This window comes from Malus sylvestris, chromosome 15 (assembly GCF_916048215.2).
Source record: "Malus sylvestris chromosome 15, drMalSylv7.2, whole genome shotgun sequence".
Lineage (NCBI taxonomy): Eukaryota > Viridiplantae > Streptophyta > Magnoliopsida > Rosales > Rosaceae > Malus > Malus sylvestris.
The window spans coordinates 49,741,911-49,762,019 of record NC_062274.1 but is presented as its reverse complement, the minus strand read 5'-3'; the positions used below and the strand labels follow the sequence as shown (position 1 = coordinate 49,762,019).

The window sequence follows — 20,109 nt, the reverse complement described above, 5'->3', positions numbered from 1 at the left end:
TTAAATCAAAATTCTTCATGAGTAATTTGACACCTAGCCGTTTAACTTAAATTTCATGCTAATACTATAAATTATTATTAAAAAATATGAGATAAGAGAAAGTAAATAAAAAGTCTCAATTTTTACAGAATTTCCTGAGCATTTTCCATCCACGTAGATGTCAAAATATGTTATCATTTCATTTAAGGCCATCTCTAACCGAAGGGTCCAGAGGGCCAGATGGCCGAAAATAGCCCTAAAACCGTCTCCAACCGAGGGCTAGGCCAGAGGGCTCTGGAATCTGGGAGGGCCCCACGGGATCGGAGAGGGCTGGCTATTTTTTTTTAATGTTTTCCTATTGCTGTCGGTTATAACCGACAGCATTAAAGAGATTTTTTTTTTTTTAATAGTTTGAAATTTTTTTGAATATAACGGCTAGCTGAGTCAGCTAGCCGTTGGGTTTTTTTTTTTTTAATTTTATTTTTTTATTTTAAACATTTCTTTTCTTCTATAAATATGGTGAAATTCTTTCAATTCTTCACTTCATTTGCAATATTTCCTTCTTCAATATTTTTCAATATTTCCTTCAATATATTTCTCAATATTTCCTTCAATATATTTTCCAATATTTCCTTCATCTATAATATTTGTTTCAATTTTTCAATATTTTCTTCATCCATAATATTTCTTCACTTCATTTGCAATATTTCCTTCAATATTTCCTTCATTTTTTTTCAAAAAAAATGGCCTCATCTACAATGAAAGGTAGGGCTTGGACCCGAAAAGAAGATGAAGCTCTTTGCAAGGCTTATAGATGGATCTTAGAAGATAGTGTGAGGGGGATTTCTCAAACAAGTGAAGGTGTTTGGACTCGTGTGTCCAAAAAATACTTAGAGTTCTACGAAGGCACCATTCCACCGAATACCCGAAACCACGAAAGTTGTTCTTCAAGATGGAAGAAGCATCTTCATCCAAGTTTGAATAAATGACATCAAGCACTATTAGCAGCAGCAAGTAGACATGAAAGCGGCGTCAATTACTATGACGAAGTTAGTGTTTTTACAGTTTATTTTAAATGTTTAATTATATTACATTTAATTTCGTGAATTAATTTCCTAAATTTTTTTTAATTATATTTTCTAGGTACGCCAAGCGGAGGAATTGTATATGGAGGGCAGCTCAAAACCCTTTCAGTTTCACGGTTGTCGGGAAATTTGTAAAGGGTGGGTGTTATTTGAAGATTCACCTCAACATAGAGTGGATCCTTTGGAAGCTGCATCCCCATCTGTAGATATGAATGAAGATGGATCTCCTACCATTCAACAAACAAGGGTAGAAAATCCGACTCCGTCCGAAAGTTCTTTACCTAGGGTTATGGGACAAAACAAGGCCCGAAGGTTGAGGGAAAAGGGCAAGGCAAATGCTGATTACGCCGCTCAACATGAAGTGGCGGCCTCATTTCGATTACTGGCGGAGCAAAATGCCCTTGAGGTGGAAGAAAGGAAGTGTAGACATGAAGAACGAGCCAAACAAATACAAGAAGAGATGGATGATAAGAATATGGAAAGGAACACTTCGAATTACACTTCAATGAGTAAGGCCTATTTTGATAGGAAAAAAAAAGAAATTATGTCTCGGCGGCAATTGTTTACCTCTGACTATACTCCTACAATGGCGGATGATGAAGATGATATTGATTATGAATATTAAATTTAAGTCGTTGTAATTTTTAAATTTAAGTTAATGTTGTTTTTAAATTTAATTTGTAGTGTTTAAATATAAGTTGTTGTTTTTAAATTTAAGTTGTTGTAGTTTTTAAATTTAAATAATAAATTATGTTTGGCCCTATGGGCCTCGGTTGGAGACGGTTTTTTGTGACAGGGCTAAAACGAGCCCTTTGGCCCTCTGGCCATCGGTTGGAGATGGAGGTAAATATGACCCTGTACTGTTCATTAAAATATTAATATCGTGGGGAATCTTAGAGGGCCAGAGGGTTCAAACGAACCCTCTAGCCAGCCCTCGGTTAGAGATGGCCTAACATCGAAACCATCGGAGGAAGAAGAGAACGTGTTTGTCTTCTATGTGTAATAAGATACGATACCTTCTATATTAAAAAGGAAAAAACAGAAGACGATTACGTAATTGCAAACGTCGGCAAAGGTATCAATCATAAAAAAAAAAAAAAAAAATTTGCAAAGGGGGCCGCCCGGCCAACCACTGGAACTCTGCATCTGCCTCATTTTAAGGGGAAGGGGAAGGTGGAGGAGAAGGCGACGTGGACCCAGTTGGGGTCAGTCAGTCAGTCAGTCATCCCGCGAGTTCCTCTTCCTCCTCTCCCCGAACGGTATAAATACCCCAATATGAGAGCATATCAAATCAAATCAAGTGAAAAATAAGGATCGAGCTCTGAAACCAGTTGAATTGAAATGACTACCACTAATCAAGCTCAAGGAGGCGGTCCCAAAGTCCCTCTCCTTTCTCCTTACAAACTTGGAAAGTTCAATCTTTCTCATAGGTAACTTAACTCACTCGCTCGCTCAACCTTATCTACTATTATATTCTTCTACATTCTGCATTGATTTTGTAGACTTATTCTGCTTGAGTAGTTGAGATTTGGGCTGTTGGGTTCTGTTCATTTGGAAACAAGGTTGCAGAAAATCCCGGTTTTCTTACAAGAAAAATGAAATTACTGCTTATTTTTTGGGCAAAGTTGCAGGTTACTGGGCAGTTTTTGTGCTTGCCTACGCAAGAATCCTGAATTTTCAGAATTAAAAGCATTAACTTCGATAGGATGGTTTGTTATTTAACATTTGGATGTTCACATTACTTGTAGAATTGTAAAGCTTGGAATTGGTTTAGTTTGATTGGTTGGATAACCCTGGTTTTGTTTGCGAGTTTGAGTTGCAACAGATAATGTGCTGCAACTTTTGGGTCAGTTTGTCTTGATGTTTGCCATGAATTACTTGCTTGAATGTCGAATTCCTAGACGCGCTTGTGCAGAATACACCCATTGTATCTTTGAAGTTGTAACTATATCTTAGCAACTAAAGTAGTCAACTCTTAAAGAAAATAAACTAGGATAGATGTTACTGAAATTTGCTATAAGCCCCAGACCTTGAAACCAAATATATGCATAGATGATCCCTAGAACCGACTGACATACGATTTGATATTGTTTCCCAAGACATAAATGGTACATCATGGGTTGTGAACTCTGAACCCCTCATCACCCCTGAGTTAGTACTTGATCTTGACCGGAAATTACTTAATTCATCTTTGGTATTCGATGCAATTGGCTATGAAAAGTATATCTCCTTTCTGGATTTTTGGTCGTATTACTTAAATCTTGTTCTGTTTAGCAAGATCTGATGATATCATACATGTCATAGGCCATGTAGTAGGTGTATTCTGATGATATACTTCTTCCTTGCCTTCTGCAGAGTTGTATTAGCACCATTGACTAGACAAAGATCATACGGAAATGTTCCTCAGCCGCATGCCATCTTATATTACTCACAGAGAACATCTAACGGGGGTCTTCTCATAGCTGAAGCCACTGGAGTTTCTGACACAGCTCAAGGGTAACTTCACAAACATTAGCTTTTTTTCAAGTTTCTTTTATGTCAAATTTTGGATGGAAAACATACATTTAGATGTGTACTTTCTTCATTTCAAAGTTTGATAACATTTTTGTTTTTTTAATATGCGAAGGTACCCAGATACTCCCGGTATATGGACAAAGGAGCAAGTTGAAGCATGGAAACCCATTGTTGATGCTGTTCATGCTAAAGGTGGCATCTTCTTCTGTCAGATTTGGCATGTGGGGAGGGTTTCAAATACCGGTGCGTTTCTAACATACGCTTTTATGACTTCACTTTGTGTCATTGAAAGCGTTTGGATCATAAGTGAAAAGTTAGGCCATTGAAGCATCACAAAGCTGCCTTGATATTCCTGTAATAGAAATCTTTCGGATTGTGATTCAATCAATATTTTCTTACAGGGTTTCAGCCAAATGGGCAAGCTCCAATCTCTTCTACTGACAAGCCACTAACCCCCCAAATACGATCTAATGGCATTGATGTTGCTGATTTTTCTCCTCCAAGGCGATTAAGGACAGATGAAGTCCCACAAATAGTCAATGATTTCAGACTTGCTGCAAGGAACGCTATAGAAGCTGGTAATTTGTCTTTACTTAAGTACGAAATAAAATTAGCGGGAACTCAAAATTACTTTCAACAGAAGCAAACAAACCATCTCTAACCTTACAAATGTAGTTAAAGGCGTTAATTGCAGTTTAACTAGATGTGTGACAATAGTTCATGCTAGATTACAAATAATATTTGGTGCACTGAAATGGTTTGTCTGATATACAGGCTTTGATGGAGTAGAAATTCATGGGGCCCATGGATACCTTATTGATCAGTTTCTAAAAGATCAAGTGAATGATCGAACAGACCAATATGGGGGATCATTGGAGAATCGTTGTCGATTTGCTCTGGAAGTCGTTGAAGCTGTTGTTAATGAGATAGGAGCGGATAAAGTTGGAATTAGATTATCTCCATTTGCCAGCTATATGGAATCAGGGGATTCAGATCCGAAAGCATTGGGCCTTTATCTGGCCAATTCGTTGAACAAATATGGGATCCTGTACTGCCATATGGTTGAGCCTAGGATGAAGACAGCAGGAGAAAAATGTGATAGCCCCCACAGTCTTGTACCCATGAGAAAGGCTTTTAATGGTACCTTCATTGCTGCTGGTGGTTATGACAGGGAAGATGGGAACAATGCTGTGGCTGAGGGCCGTGCAGATCTTATTGCTTATGGTCGTTGGTTCTTGGCTAACCCAGACTTGCCGAAGAGGTTTGAGCTTAATGCTCCTCTGAACAAGTACAACAGAAGCACATTCTATGTGTCTGAACCGGTTATTGGCTACACTGATTATCCGTTCCTTGACACCACTGCATAGGATTCGTGCAGCATATGGAAGCTCGTACGCTCTATTCTTTCTGAAATTCTCGCATTAGTCTGCGTACATGTTTTCTTGTTGCTTTTCTTGCACGGTTTGGATAACTAGAGAAAATAACAAATCGAGGGGCAGAAATTGGCTGACGAGATTGTAAAATTCTCGTTTGTATAGTAAGTTTCTGCATTGTTCGATCTGTATCAAGTTCAAGTGTAGTGTTGTAGCTTGTGGTTACTTGAACATGCTAACTGATTGCATGCCGTGCCAATGAATTTAATAAAGATAGTTTGTGATGATCTTATATTATGATTATTGGAAATTAACAGTATAATTAACCTCTAGACGTTTGACTGTACATCTGTTCAACTGGCTTTTGGATATATCTTTGATTCGTCTTCTCCATTTGTGAATGACGTGTCTTAAGTATATAAACTCAATGATCAGCCATGTTCAATTTCTTAATTTCATTTGAAGATCATTTGTGCAAAAAATTATTCGAACAATAAATTGTTTAATCCATTCAAACATATAAAGTAAATGAACAGTTTATCCTGAATATGGTACTTGATACCTACGTCTTTGATTGGTTTTGTACATTTGAATAACTAAATTATCTCCAATTCTTTTGTAAGGGTATGAGGATTAATAAATTGAACAGTTTTGATTATGAACTTTGTACGATAAATGTACATTATTTGCATGGAGCAAATAAGTTCATCCTTTCAAGAAAGGAATGCAAGTATTATCCATATAATAAAATTGGTAAGTTATGATAATTCTACTTTTGGGATTCAAGGATGATATAAATCTCTATTCCTGACCGTCCCTCGTTAATGCTAGAATGTTATATTGGGCTCCAATTAACTCCTGGTAAAAATATCATTGTAGAAGTATCCACTGTTGGCAAATTTTTCTCTTCCTTTTTTTCTTTCATGATTCTACTTGATGTGCACAAGGACTTTATTGTTTGCTACTCTAAATCATAATAAGGAAAGGAGAAATGGTTTTAACCATCAGAAGAATACACTACTTACAAACGTGATGTTTTTTTTTTTGAGTAAATTGTACAAATGGTCCCTCAACTTTAATCAAATTAGAGCAATGGTCCCTCAACTAAAAATCCATTACCTTTGGTCCCTCAACTTATCAAAACGTGCAGCTATGATCCCTCAACTAAAAATCCATTACCATTGGTCCCTGAACTTTAATTCAAGTGGAGAAATGGTCCTTTAACTTTAACCCAATTGTAACAATGGTCCTTCCAATATAACTCGTTTTGACAAATTTTTTGACATAGTTGACGAAAAGAACCATAATTATACACTTTGATGAGTTAAGGGACCCTAATTATATAAATGGTCATTCCAACATAGCTTATTTTGATTATTTTGACAAAATTTTGACAAAATTGATGAAAAGGACTATAGCTACACATTTTGATAAGTTGAGGGACCAATGGTAATGGATTTTTAGTTGAGGGACCATTGCTCCAATTTGATTAAAGTTGAGGGACCATTTGTACAATTTACTCTTTTTTTTTTTGTTAGAATATTCCACGCAACCTATTTTGGCCGAAAGGGGGTCTCGGTATAAAGTTATGTTATGTATGACAAAGTTTAAATTTGCCCAATTGAAAATAAACCTGTCAAACTACATTCAATCGAGAATTTGAGAAACTTTAATGATTCTACCTAATGTACACAAGGACTTTATTGTTTGTTGAATACAACTTTATTTGTACTCTAAATTATAATAAGGAAAGGAGAAATGGTTTGAACCACCAGAAGAGTACACTACTTACAAATGTGATTTTTTTTTCTTGTTAGAATATTCCATGCAACCTATTTTGGCCAAAAAGGGGTCTCAGTAAAAAATTATGTTATGTATGACAAAGTCCCCAATTGAAAATGACATGGATGTCCCCAATTGAAAATGACATGGATCAAAATTAAAACCTGTCAAACCATATTCAATTGAGAATTTGAGAAACTTTAATAGATTTATAAATCCATTGATTTTTATGGAGTTTAATTGATTTGTAGAGATTCCATATAAAGTTTTGATTTAACTTCCTCGAAATCTCATGGGGAGAGATGAGATTTGTGGATGCTTAAAATACACTACAAAATCTCTAAAATTCCTTAACTTTCTCAAGTTTTTTAAAATCAATTTCTAATTGAATACACCTGGAATGTCATAAATTTCTTTAAAATCCTAATTGACTACATCCGAATTTCTAAGGATTTTAATAAACTATCTTAAAACTCTAACTGAATACACTTTGAATTTTAGAGAATCACTTAAAATCATGATTGAATACCTCAAGATTCATTAAAAAAAATTAAAATCCCAATTGAATACACCCCTATAAAAATACGTAATTCATCCTTACAATGAATCTATATGCCCAAAAAATTACGATTATAGAAAAATAGTGATGCGAAAGAAAAACTTCCTTGTACAGATTTGAATAAATCTCAACTTTATTTCTCGAGAAAGTTTTACACGATAGAGAGTATGCCCATTGTGTTAAAAGCACTCGTTAGGGAACACCTACATTACATATTTTTTGCAAAATTCTATAAACCTTGTCATTTTCCATTTTAATCGTGCAATGCTAATTGATTGGAGTATTTTATTTCTAGACTAATTAATTTGCCATAAATTCATTGATTAATTAAGGTTCTCATTTTGAAGATTTGTGAGGACCAAATGCATATTAACCACAAGATTATATTAGTTTGTATCCAAAAGCTTAAATATTTGACAACTTAATAAAACAAAAAAAGAAAATGAGTTTTCTAATGGTTCATGGATTTTCTTTATTAAGTTGTCAAATATTTCAAGTGATCTAAACTAATATTATTTTGTAACTGTCACTCAGTACTACGGTCTGGTGATATTTCTATTCACTTGGAAGTAAGATGTCTTAGGTTCGAATCTCATGAATGGAAAACTCGATACCAAATCAGGTTGCCCATTGTGTGGCTTAACCGAACTCTCCCTCCCCTTAGTGTAAAAATATTGATGTATTAAAAAAATTTGTAACTAATATGCATTTAGTCTCACACATCCTCAAAATTATGACCTTAGGCCATCTCCAACCAAAAGAACTGAAAAGTATCGGGCCATACTTATATACCGTCACCAAAGTAGCTAAACATAACCCTCTCAATAATTATTTAGTTTTAAGTTTATGTATTAAATTTATTGGTTAATTTAATTAAATTTCTGTTGGATGTTTTCAAATATAGGTGTTGAATTTGACTCAAATAGTGCAGTAGAGGAGCTGGGCCCCAAAAAAAGGTTAAGAGGGGGCTATATTTAGCCAGCTTAATGCCCCTTTAGCTAAATGATGCTTAGTGAGCTCGATAGAATTATAGCCTAGCTATCCATCAGAAATTGATAGAATCATAGCCTAGTTATCTAACACTGTTCATTTAAAATTAATTTTTTTACAAAATTATAATTTTAGACCGAGTTATGTTTTAACCCTTTTGGTTGGAGAGGGTCCTTAAGGACCTAAACAATATACTATTCAAACCATGGCCCAATAATGCGGGATGAAAAAGCAAAATCGAAATGAACATGCGGCTAGCGTTACACCCGAATTCCGTGGACGTCCTTTTTCAACCCACGTAAACGTAATTACAGACCTCATCAAACCTTCCTACCTCTCCACCTAATCGGTTCAATTAATGCTCTGGAGAGATCCACCACCGACGTCCGCCGCCGCCACACCACACAAGGGAGGGGAGATGTGGGACCCGGCCCTCTCTGACTTATGTGGAGGAAAGCTGCAGGGCGGACTTTTAAGCTCCTACTGAACGTATAAAGACCCAATTGGGTCCTGTATTCATTCATTCCTTCCTTCCTTCCTTCATCCCAGAATCCAGTATAAAAGGCCAAGTGCAAGATCAGGTGGCAGACGACCGACTCGAATTCTGAGATGTCTGCTGCTGCTCAACCTCCCACAATTCCTCTCCTCACTCCCTACAAATTGGGAAACTTCAATCTTTCTCATAGGTACTTAAAACTTTCATACATTGTTCCTATTTGTTTACTTTCTTAAATTTCTCTGTCGTGTAATTGTTTAATTTATTTGATTCGGGCGTTATTTTAATATAATGTTGTAAAAACTATGAGAGGGGATCCGAACTTGGATTCAGAGAGTAGCTAGGTCTGCAGATGGCTATTGGCTAACAAGAAAAATAGAAGATGAAATTACTGCTTGTCTATATTCAAGTTTAGCGTACTGTGTAGTTTCTTCATGTGTGTGTGTCAAATATAGCTATACAAAAAAGAAGAATGATTTGGGGAAGGAGACAAGGAGTGTTTGTAACTGTATCTTTGTCTATAAAATAGAATCCGGATCCTCCTTGTGAGGATCTCGGGATCCTGTCTATTAATCGTATATCGTGTGGTTAGAAATTATTTTAAATATTTTTATTTAAAATTAAATACAACGAATACGATTCACGGATCTCCAAAATCATTACCAAAAGAATCCAGAAAGCATCCTGTTGGTATAAAATAGTACAGGTGTTGGGAAGGAGACAGGAAGTGTCCTTGGAACTGTATCTTTGTCTATAAAATAGTACCGATGTTACAAATTAAATGAAAACAATAGTGCATTTGAGTCATTGATTAATTGTTGAAAATAGATGCAACTGATTGTTAAAAGTATGTGTCCTTTCGGCCATGGTCACTTTGTAAGACATTGCATTGTTTAGGTTGTGTTTGGTAACGATTTCGTATTTGATTTTTAGTTTTTAATTTTAAGTGAAAGATAGAGAAAATGCATCATAGAAGAGGGGGGGAGGAGGAAGAGGAAGGGGGAAGGGATGGATGAGGGACAAAACGTGCATGGAATGATACCAAAAATGAAGAACATAAAGCAAATTCAGATAGTCTACAATTCGAGTTTTTATTTCACACTTTTTCGTCCCAATTTCCTTCTTCCTCCCTCGTTTCTCCTTTTTAACTAAAACAAGAAAACTAAAAGCAAATTTGTTATCAAAGAGCCTTAGTAAACTAATGCTTCCTACAAAGTCTGAAGGTTGTATTTATGGTTTATTATATGTTTTTCCTCTTTAGAATTGTATTTCACCGTTGATGACTAGATACAGATCATTCGACAATGTTCCTCAGCCACATTCCGTCTTGATCACTCTGTATTTATAATTTACAAGTTCTTTTTCCTTTCCAGAATTGTTTTAGCACCATTAACCAGACAGAGATCATACAACAATGTTCCTCAACCACATGCTATCTTATATTACTCTCAGAGAACTTCGAACGGGGGTCTTCTTATAGCGGAAGCCACTGGAGTTTCCGACACAGCTCAAGGGTAATTTCAACAACAGTAGATTCATAGACTAACAAACATTTGAGGGTGTTTCTTCCATTTCGAAGTTTGATGAAATTTTTGTTTCTTTAATATACGAAGGTACCCGAACACACCTGGTATATGGACAAAGGAGCAAGTTGAAGCATGGAAACCCATCGTTGATGCTGTTCATGCTAAAGGTGGCGTCTTCTTCTGTCAGATTTGGCATGTTGGAAGGGTTTCTAATAGCGGTGCGTTTCTGACTTACACCTTTATGACCACACTTTTACCATAGAATGCTTTGTTAACATGAGTGAATAATTAGACCGATTAAGAAGTTTGATGTATAACATAATGGTGTATGCATCAGAACGAGCAAGTGATTATAATTGACAACATTGTTGCTCAAGTGACGATAAAACTTGGACTTGTTAAGTTCCGAGTTGGTGTTTTTAACATAACCCATAAGAAGACACCACTTTTATGACCTTGCTGTTTCGGAAGCGTTGTTATTATTATTATTGGATGGGAAAAAGTTTGATGTTAACATAGCTCAGAATTCAGAACTAGTATATAGCACGTGTGGTTCATCAGACCAAGCGATTTTATAGTAATTTGTAACAAGGGATTCCCACTTAAAAGAGTGCTGCTGTGGATGTTAGTTACTGTCGTTAGGCTTCAGGGAGTAATTCTTTCTCTCCTTGCTTACAGGTTATCAACCAAATGGGCAAGCTCCAATATCTTCTACTGACAAGCCGATACGATTAAATGGCATTGATGCTTCTGAATTCACACCTCCAAGACGATTAAGGACAGATGAAATTCCACAAATTGTCAATGATTTTAGACTTGCTGCAAGGAATTCTATTGAAGCTGGTAATTTGTCTTTACGTTAAAATGAAACAAAATTTACAACAACTCAATTTGCTTCAAGGCTTATGCAAAATAAATTGTGTTTGATCAGAGAAATGTAGTTAGAGATGGGAGGGGGATTCTTCAAACTCTGGCCTGGGGGAGGGGGGGGGGGGTGTGGAGTAAAAAGCTCACTGCCACGGAGCTGCAAGCCCCCTCACATCTTGTTATTGAACTACATATTAAGTAACCATTATTTGTTTGGTAATTCAGCGACAATGCTTAAGGTTCTAATACCGTCAGTATGTTGAAATTGTTAATTTGCTATATAGGCTTCGATGGAGTTGAAATTCATGGGGCGCATGGCTACCTTCTTGATCAGTTTATGAAAGATCATGTGAATGATCGAACAGACCAATATGGTGGATCTCTAGAGAATCGTTGCCGCTTTCCTCTGGAAGTTGTTGAAGCTGTCGCTAACGAAATAGGAGCAGATAAAGTTGGAATTAGATTATCTCCATTTGCTGACTATATGGACTCAGGGGATTCAAATCCAAAAGAATTAGGCCTCTATATGGCCAATGCCTTGAATAAATATGGAATCGTGTACTGCCACATGGTTGAGCCGAGGATGAAGACAGTTGGAGAAAAAGCTGAAACCCACCAGAGTCTTCTTCCCATGAGAAAGGCTTTCCATGGTACCTTCATTGCTGCTGGTGGTTATGACAGGGAAGATGGAAACAGTGCTGTGGCCGAGGGCCGTGCAGATCTTATTGCTTATGGCCGTATTTTCTTGGCGAATCCGGATTTGCCAAAGAGATTTGAACTTAATGCTCCTCTAAACAAGTACAACAGAGAGACATTCTACATACCTGATCCCGTGATTGGTTACACTGATTATCCATTTCTTGAAGCCACCACTTAAGTTTACCGCAAAGATGGAAGCTTGAACACTAGGGTTCCTTTGATTCATCCGATTGAGTCTGTACTATCTTAGATGGATTGTTTTCAACTATATTGTATTGTACTGTTGTATCTTATTGCATTATCTAGTATTGTAATGTCCAATGTTTGGGAGGGTTCCGGACTTAGGGGCCGGAAAAGTTATACTCTGTGTCAATGTTGACCGTATAATGGCCGGAATGAATAAGTAACATTTGTGAAAGAGGAAACTCAATTCTTATCCCTATATAAAGTACAACCAATTGATCCTAGTTGTGCATTTTATTCTCAAGATGTTGAAGCCATTGACTGCATTTTGTCAGCTGACCGTTTGCCTGAGATATTTGGAGCAGATGCGGCTCAAATCGGTTTCTCTTTGGCAACTCCCACCTTCCTAAACTTGGAAAGATCCTTCTTTCATCTTTTCAGCAAACATGGGATGCTTGATCATATCAGCTTCTATCATGTTTTAGATGAAGCTAATTTTGTGGCAGATGCTTTAACAAAGATACGTCATTCTATTGAGGCATTTTTGAGGATCAACTCGTTTCCCTTAAATGTTCTCACTGCATGGCTTTTTTTATTCTCTGAGCGAAGGCTGTTTTAGAATCTTTGTCTTTGTAATATATGGCCTCGTTTCGTCTCTAGGTTTAGATTGGAATAGGTAACTCTTAAAATTCAAAGGGGATTGGAATGAAACAAACTTATCCCTCACAATCCTATCATTTGGAGAGGGACTAGAATGGATAATCCCTCATTGTAGCTTTCATTGTCTTAACATCCATTTTAGGATTGATTTTCATATATATATATATGCCGTCCCTTATTCAAAAAAACAGAAAAGAAAAAGGATTGATCTTCATATCATCCGCATATCTCTCAGCCAACCAAGTACTGGTCACACTTGTATTGTTTTCATCTTTTCCACAAGAGTGATTTGGAACAAATGTTTTTACATATAAAGGAGAATGTCTTTCAGATTGGTCATTAGAAGCATCACTTGCCAAGGGCATGAATTGGAGCCTTAACCTTGTACCAACCATTTGTGGTTAACTTGTAAGACCTGCATATTATAAAAGTGTCTATTCACAGCTTCTTTGAATTCCTTGGAACTTGGAAATGTAAGAATATGAGCATGAGTCTGGAGAATTGGTGATTCGTCTCAAGTTTGATCGAAAGTGTTAATGAGTATGGATTATTAATCCATGTTGTTCTAGGATTCAAATAGAACAAGGAACTGTTTCACCTATTGTAAACAATTTCAGTTTTCTGTATGGATTTTAATAGGAAAATCCTTATTGGTTTTGGCTAGGATTATGTTCTATATAAAGTGGCATATGCTCTCACAAATATTACACTTTGTCTCGGACTAAGACCTATTATTAGTTTGAGCATTTTGAATCTCGAAAGAGGAGAAGGTTGACTAGTTTTGCTGTCGAGATTGACTATGGCTTCTTCTTCTGGTACATCTGCAGGTAGGATTTCTACTCTGTACAATAGTCATGAACTACAGTTTGTGTTTGGATGGCTGTGATTCATGTTACATGATCTTGGTTTATATGTTTAGTCTAACAAGAAAAGACATCCCCAAATCAAAGTCTATGGTACTGACATCAGTTTCTTTTCTATGATGTTTAAACTTGGGTTTGTTTCTTCTACCTCCTATTCCTTCTCATTGAATCCGGTTCTTCATCACTAGATGAGTTCCCATATAGGCTTCTAAGTTCTTCCAAGTTGTACCCATCAGGCTCTGGTTCTTCTTCTTCAATTTCATTCTGTAAGATATTTGGTTGAGCTTTCTCTGTTACAAGTCTCTTCTACTCCAACATGAGTATGATGCTAACTGCTCCTCTATTACAATCAATGTTGAAATTGCATAAATCTCTTTTTGGTTATTAATTTGAGGCATGCCTTCACTTTAACCTCCCAGAGTGAAGCTACGAAACTAAATAATGGGGGTCATGAAATTATGTGCACAAGGTTCTAATAGACGCTAGGTGCTAGTTGGATGGCGGGCTGGGGTCTAGCGGTAGCTGGGCAGTGGCTGTGGTCTAGCACCTAGGCGGGGGCCTAGGCGGATATGACTAAAATTTACTATACATCGTATAAATAAGTGTCTGCTTATACTTAGAAAATAGATAATTTCACTGAAATACATAGATATTAGAACATAATGAAAACATGAGGAATAAGCATATAATGTATGTCCATCTCAGTATCCAATAAGTCTCTTACAATATATTGAAACAAATAAAATACAAAATGAAGGTTATCTATTTTCTTTCTAAATAAAAGTTGCGACCTAGGCAGGTCTGGTCGGGCGCCTAAGCAGTCTAGACGGCATTTCTTAATTAATCAGGATGGTGATCAGCTGTCTAACGCCTAAACATTGCTATGCTAGGAGGAGATTTTTAAAACAAGGAATGTGCATAAGGACCTAATAGACTAAGACTACTGTCTTTAGTAATTATCCTATATGTCATCACAACAAACCCGACACAACACACATACTACAATGTTAAACAATAAATAATTTGAATTTTCAGTATGTCTAAGTAATAAAGAACCAAAAACCCAGAAAAAACCCAAGCAGCCACCATCCACCAAATTCTACAAATGTAGATGCCAGCAATCATTTTCACTTCAATTCTTCAACAACCCTTGTCAAAATCAAACCTGTCTCTTCATGACCTGACTCCAATGCTGCTAAAAAAAATGCATTTTGTCTTTGTGCAAATTGATTGCAATGAGCTCTAGGAAGTGGATTGATGAAAAATATCTCTCCACGCGAGTGGCAACATGTTTTTACGACAAAAAAGAAGGAAGGTAACATATGTAGTAGATTCCAAAGGTTAAGAAAGTCTAAGTGTGGTTTTGGGTTTAGGAGGAAGCGAATCTGCGAGGATCGAAACTGCACCAAGGTACATAAGCATAGGAATCCTTTAACAAGAGGGATCCCCGTTTTTTTTTTTAAAATGGAGACATTCTCTTGACCGTTGGATTTGACTTTAATGAAATTATGTGGTTGAGATTGTGTGGCCTGTGATTTAATCTTAACCACATAATTTTATTAAAGCCAATTCAACGGTTAATAGAGTGTTCCTAATTTTTTTTTTAAATGGGTATCTCTCTTCTTAAAAGGCCTGCATAAGCATAATTGTTTCCCATTTGTATGAGATATTGTGGCTTATGATTGAGCCACGATTGTAGGGATTGTTGTCCCATTTGCTAATTTGCTGATATTGGGAGATCATTCCTTAGTCAACTTATTAAGGGCATTTTACATGAAAATGCTCTGAGGAAAAAAAAAAAATGATTCCACTATCATTGTCACCCACACTATCATGAGCACCACCGCTGCACCACCATTGTTGCCATCATTTACTCCACCATCCAACATAGGGATGGGCAAAATACCTGCAATTATGGGTAGCCACGGTTAACGGTCCGTTTAAAATTCACAGTTACGGTTATAGGTAACCGTTTAGTTAAATAAACAGTTATGGTATAACCGTTTACCTGTGAAATTTAAATTGGTGGTTATAGGTATTAACCCCGATTATAAACGGGTACCCTTTAACCGTTTATTTTAATACATATAAAATTAAAATAAAATAAAAACTAAAAACCCTAAAGTCGTTCGATCTCTCTACCACGACCCACACTCTTGCGTCCGCCGCTCGTCTCTCTCTCTCCTCGCTGCCCTCACTCACATCTTCGCCGCTTATCTCTCTCTCCTTGCTACTCATCTCTATGCCCATCTCAATCTTTCCCCACCCACCCCTCACCTTTTGTTGTTTTGAAAGGTGCAGACAAGGCTACTAATTACGCAATCTTTCATAATGAGAAATAGTATTGTCCTGTTTTTTACATGTTTTATATGTACTTATTTAGTCAAGTTCGAGTTTTTTTTTTTGTTGAGTTTACATCTTTTGTAATCACTTTCAAGTTGAATACTTTGCATTTTTGTGTCTGAACTGGAAATGCATGTTCCTGTGATGCTGATTGTTATAGAATTATATTTTAACCAGAAGTTGGTGCATATATCATTATTTGTTCAGAAATTGGTGCTGAAGGAGAAAACGAAAAATGGTCAGGCAAGCAAGTGTTATGCAATTAAATTGTTCGTAAACTATTATTTTATCTTCATTGATAATAGTTAAAAATATCGTCCGTAAACTATTATTTTAATTATTGAAATGGTATAAGAATTTAAAAGATTAAAATACATAAATGATTGCTAAATGCGCCTATAACGATGGATAATTGTCAGAAAAAAAAATTACGACAAATTTTTCTTTTTTAATTTTTAAGTTGTTAAAAAAGCATGTAAATGAGTAAAAAACGATAAATGGGTAGCAAAAAATGGGTAAATGGGTGAGCAGGCAGTGGCGGAGCCAGAAATCTTACCACAAGGGGTCGTCGTGTAAAAGTCCAAAAAAAATTTAGGATGGAAAAACATGTTGAAAATGAAATCATAGTACTTTCATTCATAATTCATAACGGAAACAATATTACAAGCTATAATTGTCCACGACGAGGTTTCATATTTTGAAAACGAAGCATTATAGCTTCATTTTCAATACAAGCAAAAATATCTCTCTCAATATAAACAAGCAAGCTATCACTCAACCATTGATCTCCCATTTTGTTCCTAAGTGGACCCTTAACAATATTCATGACAGAAAATGCTCTCTCCACTGAAGTAGTTGCAACTGGTAAAACCAAAGACAATGTAATGAGCAAATATACATAATTGAATACTTGATGCATTCTTGTCTCCACCATTTTTTTTGCAAGATCACCAATCCCTTCAGATTGAGAGAAATCACTACTGGAACGCACATAATGAATATAAATCTCAAGTTGATCTTCAAATGCCAAACGATCCTCATCCGAAAAGTCTTGAGGATAAAATTGAGCAAGACGAAGTAACTTTGGTTTATCAAAAGCTACAAATGAATCTTTCGGACTCAAACATGCCAAACAAATAAGCAACTCGGTATTTACCTCATTAAAGCGATCCTCTAACTTCGTAATTTACTCATCAATGACATAAATAAAGAGCTCCACACGATAATGATGACGATTTGTCTTTATTGGAGCATTACGCCTTGACCTCCCTGGAAGTATAAATGCATCTTCCATGTTAGGAACATCAATATAATATTTTTCACAAAAAGAAGATACTTCATCAACCAATGCATCGAACCCATTATTCCTCATCCAATGTAGCTTTTCCTTGCATGATTTCACTAAAGCCATTGCATTCACAATTTCTTGATCTTTCCTTTGCAATGCTTGCGACAAATCATTTATGAGTCCTAATATGACTTTCATCAAGAAAAGGTGAAACACAAACTCAAAAGTACGTATATCTCTCATTAACTTATTTGCTTCACCCGCACTGTCATTGGGATTATCATCAATAACCATTTGAAGCACATGAACCACAGATGAAAACATGGAAATGATGTTAATCAAGGTACCATAGTGTGAGTTCCATCGTGTGTCACCGGCACGTTTGAGACTTGTTTCTTGATTTAAGCCTCGCCCCGTTATTAGACAATCATTTTCAAAAGCTATCACAAGCTCTTCTTGAAATTGCTCTCTAAGTAAATCACGCCGCTTACAAGATGCTCCAACATGATTAACCACATTATTAGCCGTTGCAAAAAAAGAGGCAATGTCTATATTCTTCTTTGCTACGACAACAAGAGCTAGTTGACGTTGATGAGCAAAGCAATGAACATAATATGCACAAGGTTGTTCTCTCAATATCTTTGTTTTAAGGCCATTCAACTCACCTCTCATATTGCTAGCACTATCATAACCTTGTCCTCGTAGCTTGGAAATGCTCAAATCGTTGCGAGAAAATAATGTGTCAATAGCATCATTTAGTGAACTTGAAGTAGTGTTGGCAACATGTTGGATACCCACAAATCTTTCAATTACATGCCCGTTGTCATCCACATAACGCAACACCATAGCCATTTGCTCTTTCACCGACACATCACGTGCTTCATCCACCAATATTGAAAAGAATCTATCTTTTAGACCATCCATGATAGCATCAAGTGTTTCAAGGGCACATGAATTCACAATTTCTTTTTGAATGCTAGGAGCTACTAATCTGAGATTCCCCGGAGCATTTTCCATCACAACTTCTCTAACTTTATCATTATTATCTGCAAGGAATTGCAATAGCTCAAAGTAATTTCCCCTATTGCTTGAAGTGGCACTTTCATCATGGCCATGAAAAGGAAGACCTTGTCGCAATAAAAACTTAGTGCACTTGATTGATGCATTCAAGCATGTGCGATAAGCCTTACGAGCTTGGTCGGAGTGTTTGCTCACTGCCGTTTCAATATGTGTAGCTTGATTCATCAAATTTGTAGCAGCTTCTCTAGCCTTATTATGAACACTCCCAACCGGTCCAACATGCATCTTAAATCTTTCTCTCCCTTTCTTCCAAGTCTTAAATCCATCTCCAGTGAAAGCTTCACTACCCACTTATGCAAAATTGGTTTTAAAGAGATAGCAATAGAGACAAAATGCCGCATCTTTAGATATACTATACTCCAACCAATCAAACTCATCAAACCATTGAGGAATGAAGCGTCGATTAATTCCCGACATATTAGTTATTGGGAAATTATGACCTCTAGGTTGACAAGGTCCTTTTTGTAGATATGATCTTCGGACCTCATCTCTCATATTAGCATCATAATCTATTATTCGAGTTCTCAATCCAGGATCCGCTTCAAGATTACCCAAAACACCATCTAACTGACTTTGTCTTGAACTTGGAGTTCTTGAACTACCAACAGTATTTGAACTATCAACATTATTCGAACTACTCGAACCCGATGATGACTTTCTCTTAAAAAACCGTTCCATAATAATTCTACATATACAAAATATTCAAAATAAATACTCACAATAAAAACAAACCATCAACATAATCAAAATAAATATGAATTGGATTTCAATTAAATTAAATATCTCATCTTGCATTCTACATATACAAAATAATGAAAATAAAAACTCACAATATAAACAAACCATCAATATAATCAAAATAAATATGAATTGAATTTCATTTAAATTAAATATCTCATCTTGCATTCTACATATACAAAATTCTACATATACAAAATAATGAAAATAAAAACTCACAATATAAACAAACCATCAACATAATCAAAATAAGTATGAATTGGATTTCAATTAAATTAAATATCTCATCTTGCATTCTACATATACAAAATAATGAAAATAAAAACTCACAATATAAACAAACCATCAATATAATCAAAATAAATATGAATTGATTTTCAATTAAATTAAATATATTCTACATATACAAAATATTCAAAATAAATACTCACAATATAAACAAACCACCAATATAATCAAAATAAATATGAATTAGGTTTCAATTAAATTAAATATATCATACATAGGGTTTAGAACTTACTTGAATTGTGAAATTTCACAATAACAATGAGCAAATACAAAGAGCAAAGCTGGTGGCACCACCACCACAGTGACGACGACGGCAGCACAAAGGCACCTTAATGGCGGCAGCAAGGGAGGAGATGGAGTTGAGGGTTTGGGGAGGATTGAGTTTGGAACTTAGGGTTGGAGGAGGAGAAAACAAAAGAAATTTGGGGGTTTTGGATTCGGGGGCTTCGGTTCTGTGCAAAATATGGCTGAAAAGGACACAGTTGGTATTTTTTTTTTGTTCAGACCTGCCCAGGACACGCTGGGCATTTTTGTTTTGTTCAAACTTGGCCCAAAACGACGTCGTTTTGGCCAGGTCATTTAAAAAAATTTCCTGGGCCAAAACGACGTCGTTTTGCCCAGGCTGTTTCAAAAATCAAACAGGCGCGCGAGCGCCTTCGTCTTCTTCAACCAGCCCAGCGGACTGCCGAGGACTTTCGTCGAACACTTGGTGTGCAGTCCCAAGGGGTCGCACCAGCAGCTCCAAGAGGTCGCACCAGCAGCTCCAAGGGGTCGCACCAGCAGCTCCAAGGGGTCG

At 36.3% G+C, this 20,109-nt stretch overlaps 3 protein-coding genes across 3 annotated transcripts; 2 read left to right on the top strand and 1 right to left on the bottom strand.

Moving 5' to 3' along the window:
- Positions 1-2,161: 2,161 nt before the first annotated feature.
- On the top strand, positions 2,162-5,243 carry LOC126603493 (putative 12-oxophytodienoate reductase 11). The gene is made up of 5 exons (XM_050270359.1): positions 2,162-2,494; positions 3,420-3,560; positions 3,691-3,821; positions 3,980-4,156; positions 4,353-5,243. The coding sequence occupies exons 1-5, from the start codon at positions 2,406-2,408 to the stop codon at positions 4,943-4,945; spliced, it is 1,131 nt and encodes a 376-aa protein (XP_050126316.1). The 5' UTR covers positions 2,162-2,405; the 3' UTR covers positions 4,946-5,243.
- Positions 5,244-8,594: 3,351 nt separating this feature from the next.
- LOC126603496 (12-oxophytodienoate reductase 2-like) lies at positions 8,595-12,337 on the top strand. Its single transcript, XM_050270363.1, has 5 exons — positions 8,595-8,968; positions 10,152-10,292; positions 10,392-10,522; positions 10,983-11,147; positions 11,456-12,337. The coding sequence occupies exons 1-5, from the start codon at positions 8,892-8,894 to the stop codon at positions 12,046-12,048; spliced, it is 1,107 nt and encodes a 368-aa protein (XP_050126320.1). The 5' UTR covers positions 8,595-8,891; the 3' UTR covers positions 12,049-12,337.
- Positions 12,338-17,105: 4,768 nt separating this feature from the next.
- Positions 17,106-18,965, bottom strand: LOC126603076 (uncharacterized). The gene is made up of 2 exons (XM_050269830.1): positions 18,839-18,965; positions 17,106-18,253 (listed from the first exon to the last, which is right to left on the bottom strand). The coding sequence occupies exons 1-2, from the start codon at positions 18,963-18,965 to the stop codon at positions 17,106-17,108; spliced, it is 1,275 nt and encodes a 424-aa protein (XP_050125787.1).
- Between the last annotated feature and the right edge of the window lie 1,144 nt (positions 18,966-20,109).

Coding starts and splice junctions, on each gene's coding strand:
- LOC126603493 (XM_050270359.1), top strand. CDS start 2,406: ATGACTACCACTAATCAAGCTCAAGGAGGCGGTCCCAAAGTCCCTCTC. Junction 3,822..3,979: donor GGGGAGGGTTTCAAATACCG/GTGCGTTTCTAA, acceptor ATTTTCTTACAG/GGTTTCAGCCAAATGGGCAA. Junction 4,157..4,352: donor AAGGAACGCTATAGAAGCTG/GTAATTTGTCTT, acceptor TCTGATATACAG/GCTTTGATGGAGTAGAAATT.
- LOC126603496 (XM_050270363.1), top strand. CDS start 8,892: ATGTCTGCTGCTGCTCAACCTCCCACAATTCCTCTCCTCACTCCCTAC. Junction 8,969..10,151: donor AACTTCAATCTTTCTCATAG/GTACTTAAAACT, acceptor TTTCCTTTCCAG/AATTGTTTTAGCACCATTAA. Junction 10,293..10,391: donor GTTTCCGACACAGCTCAAGG/GTAATTTCAACA, acceptor TAATATACGAAG/GTACCCGAACACACCTGGTA.
- LOC126603076 (XM_050269830.1), bottom strand. CDS start 18,965: ATGGAACGGTTTTTTAAGAGAAAGTCATCATCGGGTTCGAGTAGTTCG. Junction 18,254..18,838: donor TCAGTTAGATGGTGTTTTGG/GTAATCTTGAAG, acceptor AATTCCTTGCAG/ATAATAATGATAAAGTTAGA.